Source organism: Pavona decussata, unplaced genomic scaffold (assembly GCF_977016875.1).
Source record: "Pavona decussata unplaced genomic scaffold, jaPavDecu1.1 SCAFFOLD_245, whole genome shotgun sequence".
Classification (NCBI taxonomy): domain Eukaryota; kingdom Metazoa; phylum Cnidaria; class Anthozoa; order Scleractinia; family Agariciidae; genus Pavona; species Pavona decussata.
Window position 1 is genome coordinate 361,132 of NW_028145650.1, and position 10,045 is coordinate 371,176.

A 10,045-nucleotide genomic window follows, 5' to 3' on the forward strand; every position below is an offset into this window, starting at 1 on the left:
TGATTTTAGCGGATCGGCGGATTTAAATACCCCTATTCACCCCCCTCGAATAGAGTACGTACATCATACCCCAGGATGACCAGGATGTTTCTTTAAAACATGAAATAGGACCAGAGGTTCAGCACAATAGAATGTTTCAATTTTCAGTTTTACCGTCCTAAAACCATTAACCCCGTCGGAATACATAGTCGTCGGAATCCTGAAAAAGGGTCTGAAAAAGAACAAAAAGAAATTTTAAAAGTGACTTGAGCCATAATGAGCCAGCGATGTCAACACCGTAATTACACAAATATGCGCGAAAGCCCAAATATTGTCTGCGCAGGTGTAACGTCTGGTTGGTACATTGTATCGGACATATCAGTAGAGAAATATGGCTCTTTTTAGCAACTTTTTACGGGGCCCGAACAAGGTAAAGTGCCTCTACACTTAAGAAGAATACTCTAAAATACCGGAAGCTTATTGATTTTTTGTTTGATTTGTCACAGGGTGTCATTTCAAAGATTTGTTGGAATGCTTTTAGCACAACTCCTCGCGCTAGCGCCACTGTGAGTAGAAATAGGGAATTTAAGAAGCTACTCCGGCAACGGTAACGAGAATGCCATAAAACATAAGATTTAATGAGAAAAATAAAGGCTCTGCTCTGTACATATCTTTGCTGTACTCGTCCAAACCTATTACCAAGTTCAAGGTTTTGTGGAGAACGTGAGCACATGACGGTAAATTTTTCATTCTCTGTCTCAACTTGAACGTCGTCTCCACCGGTTCTGTTTCTTAGTCGATAGCTCGGCCACATTTTACAAGTTTAACGAATTGGATTAATCGCGAAGTAGTACAAGTAACGCAAACTTATATTTTCAAGCGACGTTTTCGTTGGCGTTGCCTTCGTGGTTTCTAAAGTCCCTTGTTTGTAATATCATATGGCTGGAGAATTAAATAAATCTGAGCTTTTGTGTAAGTATTTTGCCACAATCAATCTCTTGATTGTCCCCTTAGGGATAGTTCAGCATTAATTATATATGCACCACCACTGTCACACTAACCCCTGTCAAAAACGGTTTACATAATTGATGTCTGGGGCTGTGCGGCAATCTTGCCCCTTTTCTTAATGCAAGAGATAATGCAAGTAATACATTTAGGCTAGCTCTTAACTTATAACCCAGTCCCATCGGCTATAATTTTTTGGAGTTATTGTAAAAGACACTTTTATCATTTTTATGTTATTCTTGTAAATATGTTGTAATAATATTGATCTTATAGACGCAATGACATTTATTAATAAACCTTTATTATTACTATTATTATTATTATTATTATTATTATTATTATTATTATTTGCATGGTGCTTGAATTGGGACCTTGGGGGAAGTTTCCAAAATGTTCCAATTAACGGACTAAGGTTCTCATTTCTACTGGGAACAGATAGCTAAGGCAGGTGAATTAGGTCTGTAATATTGAACTTTCTGATCGTACTTGAAATATATAGATTATTTGTTCGCTGGATTTGTTTTATCTCATTTTTCTGTGATTATGTATGCAAGCTTAAAGAGAGGGTTTCACAAATGTTCACCTTTTTGGCATCTGCATGAATGTAAATATTTTTTCTCTTTCTTATCAATTTTATGGCTTTTTAAAAGCCAAAATTGTACACGTACTTCATTAATCACAGACATACTGTCAAATGACAGAAGTTCAAAATTCACCAAGAATGACTCAGTGGATTACACTGACACTGTTGATATTGAATTTAGTGTGGATGCAAAGGATTTATTCCATGGTTGATGATTTTACAGGTATTTGCATGCAAAATAATGCAGTCACCTGAAAAATAATCAACCATGAAATTTTCAAAAGCAAATTTGACACTCGAGTTATCTATTTGCTTCGGAATGCTTCATAAACAATGAATTCATTTAAATGGGCTTGTATCATTGTGGGTAAGGGTGAAAAAAAAAAAAGTATTTAATTCATGCACATGTGCTGAACCATGAAACCTCCATTTAACTTAAACTCTACTAATTATTATCAAAGATCACAACTGAGCGTTAACCTTGTCTGACTTATGTGGATCGCTAGTCTGCAGGGTTGAATAATTTTGCCCCTTGTCTTTTACAAAACAACCTCTTTGCAGTAAAACGTTATCCATCATTTTTGAATTGAGGCTAACATGGTGCAGAATTTAGTGTTTGTATGGAAAAATAGAAAAATTTGAACTCTGGACAAACGTAACTCGTAAGTTGAGTCAGAAAACATGTAATTGCATTTTTAATTTTTCCACACTTTTGTCTGAGAAACCTTGCCAAAGTCCAAAGTGGATATTTACAGGCAAGTGTATGGAAAATTGAAAATGTGATTACTCACTTTTCAGTCCAGTTGAATCCCACAAATTTTGCCAGAAAAATCTTTTATCTGACCGGTATCTTAAAATTCATAACAAAAAATAATTACTTGTGCCATGAGGCCACATAAGTCTAGAAAGGGCCAGCATTCAAATTCTTTTTCGTGTCACAAATTTCCACAGGTTCCCCAATTTCACGAACAATTAAAGATGAACTGATCAATAATATTTATCGGAGATACTGTAATAAACAAAATTTTTAAATTTTCCATCTGTCTGGTGTTGTGTAGCGGTGGTAATAGTGGTGACTTCAGTTTTGTCTGAGATCCCCACCCAAATTTTCTAGTCTAATGGAATTGTTTTCCTCTTATGACAGATGGCAATTCGAGATGCTTTAAATACAGCCATGGAGGAGGAGATTAAGAGAGATGAGCGAGTCTTCTTGCTGGGTGAAGAAGTTGCCATGTATGATGGTGCATACAAGGTGAACTTTCCTTGGCTACTTGTAGTAAATTATCTGAGCTTTATAAACTTCCGGTCTCTTGTAAGCTGGTATGATTGGATCTATGCGGCATTTGTGACAAGACACGCAGACTGTTTTCTTTTGTCCTCATGTTCATGGGCAACATGATTGAGAAGTTAGAGGTGATTCCTTTGTTTAAATCTGTCTCTCTGATCATCGGCTGAATTTATACGAAACACTTCAGCCAAGTATTAAAGCCAATCATAGGCACCTCTGAAAATGTGCCTCTATTCCCCTCCTGATTTTGTTGGGGGGTGGATTTCTTGCTACCACAATATTTCGCAAACTATTTACGGGAGAGTAGAAAGTTATACATCATTTTAATCAGCAATGATGAGGCTTTACAGGGAAAAAAAGTTTGTCTCCAAAGGAGCTCACAATGTTTCACAAAAAAAATATAATTATCATAAATCAGCATCATTCATGCAAACAATTTTCACAAAATACATAAAATATGACAAAGAGGTCTGGTTGCAAAGAAAAGTTAAAAAAGAAAATGTTCCTTGATGTATTGGCTACAATTCCTCCAAATCTGGTGGAGAAAGAACAAAAACAAAATAAATTACAAAGTTGTATTGATAACCATCTAATCACATAAAAATCTACATTTCCATAGCAACGGAATGCATTTTTAGACTTCAGCATCACACACACGCTACATCGTATCCTATTACCCTGACACCCAAAACAAAAATTCTAACCAAAATTACCAAGCTATTGGCTCCCAAATGTAAACTCAGTGTAAAACTAAGATCTTCTGATGAAGAGAGCAAGAATTCAAGCGTAGCGAGCGGCTACAAATCATATTTTCGCACAATCAAAATCTGTGTCTTCTTCTGGGCTGATTTCCTCAACATGCGCTCTCTTCGAAGATGACGCCATCACGCTTAAAGTTAATTAGTGCAAATAAAAATTCGGTACGCAAAATTTATTCAACTGATCGCGATGAAACTCGGCCAGTGATTGGATAATTTTGTAGACTCCTATTTGCCAAATAATTTGGCATCAACCGGATGAAACACCAATTTTCTACAAATTTTCACGCTATCGATCGTAGACGCTCGATAGATTTACAGGGCGTGACAAGAATGAGTTAATATTATTATTGAGAGAGGGGGCTGAATAGAGGCCATATAGCACTTCTACAGTTAAACAAAGTGATGAGTGCACAGCATTCCAGTATTTAATGCTTCAATTTTGAAGACTGTCACTATCTTTGCAGGTGAGTCGAGGACTGTGGCAGAAGTTTGGAGACAAGAGAGTCATGGACACCCCTATTAGTGAGGTACATCATTCAGAATTATAGTTAATATGCACACATCCAACTTAGACACAATTAACTAATCAAGTTTACATGTATATTATTATTTCAGATGGGTTTTGCTGGTATTGCAGTAGGTGCTGCTATGGTAAGTATAAATAACAGAGGCATTACATTAATTTTACATTCATTTCTCAAACTCATTAATAATTCATCAAGAGAAAACAAAGAAAATCATTACTGTGACAATGGTTTGGATATGTGCTCCTAATTACCATAAAATTTTCCAACTTTAACCTTGAATTTCTCCAAGAATTATTGATCATTTGAGAAGCCATATCAAACACTCGAAAGTGTGTTTCATCAGATATTCAAACACCTCAAAGTCGTTTAAAAAAACTTGGCTGCGCCTCGTTTTTTCAACGTACTTCTCAGTGTTTGGATATCTGATGAAACACGCTTTCTTGTGTTTGAAATATTACATGAAATTTCAAGTTGTATACTGAATGTGTGTATTCCTTTAGAGAAAGTGACTGTACAGATGTTGAACATTCTAGATAAAAAAATGTTCTCTTTTGTTTTGTTGTAGGCGGGCCTTAGACCTATTTGTGAATTCATGACATTTAATTTTGCCATGCAAGCTATTGACCAGGTAAGTGAAATAGTAATGTCTATAGTTATCTCTACTGTTTCATTGTAATTGATCCATAATAAATTATTATGATTCCCTCATTCATTGTGCATTATTTTGTGTACCCTTCTCATTTGTTTACTAAGTTCTTGTTATTGGAACAGTGGTAATATTATATGTTACAAGAATAAATGTTGGTTGGAAGACTCGTAAGTGAATGGATTTAAAAAAAAATTGTTAGATTGTGGTCAATGAACATCGATTTGTGATGATCAAATGCCAATAAGTTATTTGCCTTGAGTTAAATTCAAGAGTAATTGCCCCCTCCCCTTCCCCCTCCAGCTTGATCGCACTTAGAATTGACAATAATATTATGCTGTTATTACTCTAGTTTTCCCTTTATCTTACAGGTGATCAATTCTGCTGCAAAAACATATTACATGTCTGCTGGACAGGTTAGAAATAAGAAATGAAATAATTAGCTTTGATACAGAAACACAGTTGAGTGGTAATTATGGATTAAAAGTAATACCAACTTGTGACACCAAATTATACTCATTCATAAATAAACTGCCATTGTTGTTATCGAAATCATATTTCTGTTACACATTAAATGCATACGGATACTATTTCGTACATTAACTACATCTTCTGTAGAATCTGCATGTGTTACTGAATATTGTGCAGTCACTGTTTATTGTGCAGTGCAGCTCAGAGGTGAGCAAAACATAAAAAATAAAACTGTTGAAATCTAATCATTATTTATTTCTGTTGCATGTAGGTTCCAGTCCCCATTGTATTTAGAGGTCCAAATGGAGCTGCCGCAGGGGTGGCCGCTCAGCATTCACAGTGTTACGCGGCATGGTATGGTCACTGCCCTGGTCTGAAGGTTAGCAAATTCAGTTTCTACTGTGCAGTACCAGTTGACCAGTAAATACTTCTTACTAACCTCTTTTTCTCAGTCCGTACTGTAAGTTACGGACCAAGCTTTTCCCCGCTGATTTATGGCCCAAGCACGAAGTACGCAGGCCATAAATCAACAGGAAAAATGAGGATGCGTAACTTACAGTACGGACCAAGAAAACAAGGTTAGTAAGATATTAATCATATCTCTGTGGTTAAAGGAACCTAGTAGGCCATACAGTGAAATACGGCCTGCAAAATTTACCAATGACACTGCGCATACTAACTGAGAGATATAAAGAAGTGTCAGTCTGAATTGTCAGTCTGAAGTGGAGTTTGTTGATTTACATATAACACCGCAAACATGTATTGAATGATCTTGTATTGCTGCAGGTGGTATCTCCATATTCTGCTGAAGATGCAAAAGGTTTGCTCAAGTCAGCTGTCAGAGACTCTGATCCAGGTATTATTCTATGTGTGGTACAATCATGTTCTGTAGAACAGAGAATACAACACAGACTTAAAGAAACCATGATGGCAACACCAATGAACACATCACTTGAAAATATGAATTTATGCTACTTTTAGTACTTCAAGATTATTCCAATCCATTCATTGTGCACCATTTAGCTGAACTATCCAGGAGCAGGACTGCTAGCAACAACATGCATTTTCCGAACACCATTTTCCGAGTCAAAATAGTTTGACTTTCAGGGCACATAAAATCGTCAAGTTTCACCTAGAAATCTCAAACTTCAAACGTTATATTCTGCTCACTTACCGAGTTTGATGTCAGTACTGTAAGTTATGGACCAAGTTTTTCCCTGTTGATTTGCACGTGAGCCATAAACAATGGAAAAACGAGGATCCGTAACTTACAGTACGGATCGAGAAAACGAGGTTAGTAAGATATTTTTATCATATCTCTGAGGTAAGGGAAAGGAAACTAGCGGGCCGCACAGTGAAATACAGCCCACAAAATTGACCAATCACACTTACAACTGCACAAAATTAAGTTTTGCTTCATGTGCACTTCAAAGCGTATCCAGTATTAAACTGTTGAACAGTCACAATAACATTGTATGTGTTGTCAAAACTATATTATTAGTATGAACTAAACATGCACTGCGCTGTATTGAGATGGTATGATCTGCATTCATTGCAGTGGTTGTTCTAGAGAATGAAGTTATGTATGGCGTACAGTTTGAAATGTCAGAGGAAGCCATGAGCCCAGATTTTTTAATTCCTATTGGTAAAGCCAAGATTGAAAGAGAAGGTGAGCTATCTGTTGCTTTACACACAGACACATGAAGTGCTCCAGGCATAAAAAAAATGTTTTCATCTCCTGATGTTACATGTAAGTAAAATGTCAATTTCTTTTCTTTTATAGACTATAATAGACATTACTTATTGAACAGCTTCTGAAAAAAATGGTTTAAATACCTCCAAATGTTTATAACTGAAGTGCCCCCCACCTCCCCCCCAATTATGGTTCGCTGGATTTGATTTTCTTCTGTAGGAAATCACGTCACCTTAGTAGCTCACTCAAGATCTGTCCAGCTTGCCTTGGATGCTGCTAAACAGTTAGAGGCTGAAGGTGTTGACTGTGAGGTATGACATGTTATAAAGTTTTTTCTCCATATTAAAACTGCAACTAAGTGTTTTTATACTTGCAATGTTATTTAATGATGGACGATTCATTTTTGAGAATGAAATAATTATGGTGCATTCAAACTAGTTCCACTTTTTCTTGATTGTTTGCTGTTGTGTTCAGGTGGTCAACCTTCGCTCAATCCGTCCAATGGATGCAGAGTGCATCACAAACTCAGTCAAGAAAACAAATCACCTGATCACCATTGAAGGAGGCTGGCCTCATTTTGGTGTAGGGGCAGAAATTGCTGCTATTGTCATGGAAGGCAAGTAGTCCAGAGTTGGTACTATCAATCTTAAAGTTGCTTCTTGCGATATGTTTCAATTTCTCAAAACGATAAATTGGTGGTGAAGTCTTTTTTTTTTTCATCCTTTGAGATACGAAAGTGCTTTTATAGTATATTTTATTAAAACGACTACTAAACGATTACAAATGGTCACGATGTTTTCAAATGTCTAACATCTTGCAACGAGACAATAGGCTTACTTAGGAAAGTTTTGTCTTGGACGTTCGACGCGCTTGTGCAAATTTTAATGCGCCAGTACACTTTGCCCCAATCTCGCGATGTCGCATCTCTAGAGCGAAGGAAACAGTTAACATTCTGTTACGACTGACAAACCTAAGGCCCTCAGATTTCAGATGGAATTGAAATTTGGAAATGCTGATTTTTGAGGAGAGGGGAAAACCGGAGAACCCGCAGAAAAACCTCTGGGAGCAAGGACGAGAACCAACAACAAACTCAACCCACACGTTCTAACGACACAATTGATCTGAAGTCAGCATCGCCAACCCTACCTCACCTTAGCTACCAAAAGTTTCTGTGGACTTTTGTGGAATGGTCAGTCATGGCATAGAAACGTAATAGCGCGGGAAAAACCTCTGGCATCTACTACTCACCATATTGTATATGCCTTGAAGGCCCGTTTGCGCATGCGGTGTTTGGCGTACCTTTTTGGTGCAACCTTTGTTGTGCTCAAGTTGCAGTTTTAAATCGCCTGTGTAAACTAGCTGTGACTTCAGCGCGATTTGTCTCCGCGATATCGCAGAGAGGTTCTGAACATACTTCAAACTTGAAGGACATTTGGAGGGTTCCTCACAAAACGTAGAGCGATATCCCGCTGAAATCCCTGCTGGGTTACACCAACGACTTGAAGTTGTAGCCTTGCACGAGAAAAATTGCGGTGAAGGCGCGACAATAGTTGTATCAAACGTTGCATATGTAAGTGCTTATTGTTTTCTTTCCAGGTGAAGCATTTGACTACCTCGACGCTCCAGTATTCCGAGTTACTGGGGCAGATATTCCGATGCCCTACGCCCAACTGTTAGAAACAAATTCCGTTCCTCAAGTACAAAATATTATCCTTACTGTGAAGAAATGCCTCAACTTAGCTTAACAAGAGTCAGCTGTCAAAAATGGAAATCATATTAATCAAATCCTAGATGAAAACTGTTGTAAATGAAATAAGAAGTATTTTGGGAAGAACGGGTGTACTGTTAACATTTCTTACGATTTCTCTGCGGCTTTGGATGAACACTCAGTGGTTGAGCTTTTCTCGAAATCTTGGACCGCGAACAATCCGGTACCTCTCAAGAATGGTGGAGGAAGACAAGACGTATGGTTGAAACAGGTCAAGATTAAGTGAATACCAAGAAGGGACCAAGTTATTTCTATTTCGGTAAAAGTACAAATTTTCCTTTGAAATATTTCTGGACTTGTGAAATTTAGTAGGACTCAGCGTAAGCTGTACAAGGGAACAGCAACTTTGACTGTGTTGATAAAAAAGTTTGCACTTCTACAAATTATCCCTTTACAATCCGTTGCTAAATGGTTCTCTATGTGCCAAAGCGACCTGTAAGTAACACTATTATTATTAACACCAGCTAGCTTTTATTTCCAGGAATTTAATTTTTGGACTGTGTGGTCGACATAAAATTGAATGCTATTATCAAAATCGTGGGGGATTTACGAACCCCTTAACAAAATTGTGAATAACGAGTTGTCCAGTTGTTTGGTCGGTCCTTTTAGATGAGGTGATGTTAACATAGATATGGTGTCCGGTGAGATTTGTTTTTATAATAAATAACTTAATGAATAGTAAAAGTGGCTGGTTTGGGTCTCCATAAACACTCGAGAGAGCTTGAAAGAATTTGAAACTTCTATGCCCGCGGCCAAAGTTCATGTACAATTGCGAATTCAGCCGAACTCCTTTTGTTGCCTGGATCAAGTTTGTAAGCCGGCATGCTGGAAAACCACCACCTTTTATAGCTTTGTAGGCCAAGTACACTAAAGGTGGCGAGAAGGGGTGGGCCTTTCAATCATGCTGAAAGTCTTTAGAGCTGCACTTACGTTCACCCTCCACTCCCATTTTACGCAAAGAAACCGCCGACATGCATTAGTTTTAGCCGTAGATTGGGAAATGGGTATTTTCTTTTCAGTTGTACTAGTCTGCGTGGCAGGTGCTTGAAAGGGAGAGGGGAAAGGAAGTTAGGCTATGTCTACATTATACCGGATTGCTCTTGTGCTGTCACCAAAAAACATATCGTATCCTGGATAGGGCTAGTCTCCTTCGCAGCCGTTATTAGGGTCGTCACGACCCTAATAACGGCTGCGAAGGAGACTAGGATAGGGCTTTCTTTCACACACAAAACGCCGATTTCGGATCGATTTTTGTGCCGGAGCGATGCTGACTGCTTCGGTCTTGAAAGTGAGGTTACGTCTACACTGTGCATTCTGAATCTGC

General features: G+C 37.8%; 1 protein-coding gene across 1 annotated transcript; it reads left to right on the forward strand.

Annotated features, from left to right (window-relative positions):
* The first annotated feature begins 303 nt into the window (after positions 1–303).
* Positions 304–9,405, forward strand: LOC146457160 (pyruvate dehydrogenase E1 component subunit beta, mitochondrial-like). Its single transcript, XM_085092229.1, has 13 exons — positions 304–409; positions 486–545; positions 2,712–2,819; positions 4,081–4,143; positions 4,232–4,267; positions 4,709–4,771; positions 5,161–5,205; positions 5,532–5,639; positions 6,047–6,116; positions 6,819–6,929; positions 7,173–7,264; positions 7,428–7,569; positions 8,550–9,405. The coding sequence occupies exons 1-13, from the start codon at positions 371–373 to the stop codon at positions 8,696–8,698; spliced, it is 1,086 nt and encodes a 361-aa protein (XP_084948355.1). The 5' UTR covers positions 304–370; the 3' UTR covers positions 8,699–9,405.
* Positions 9,406–10,045: the final 640 nt, after the last annotated feature.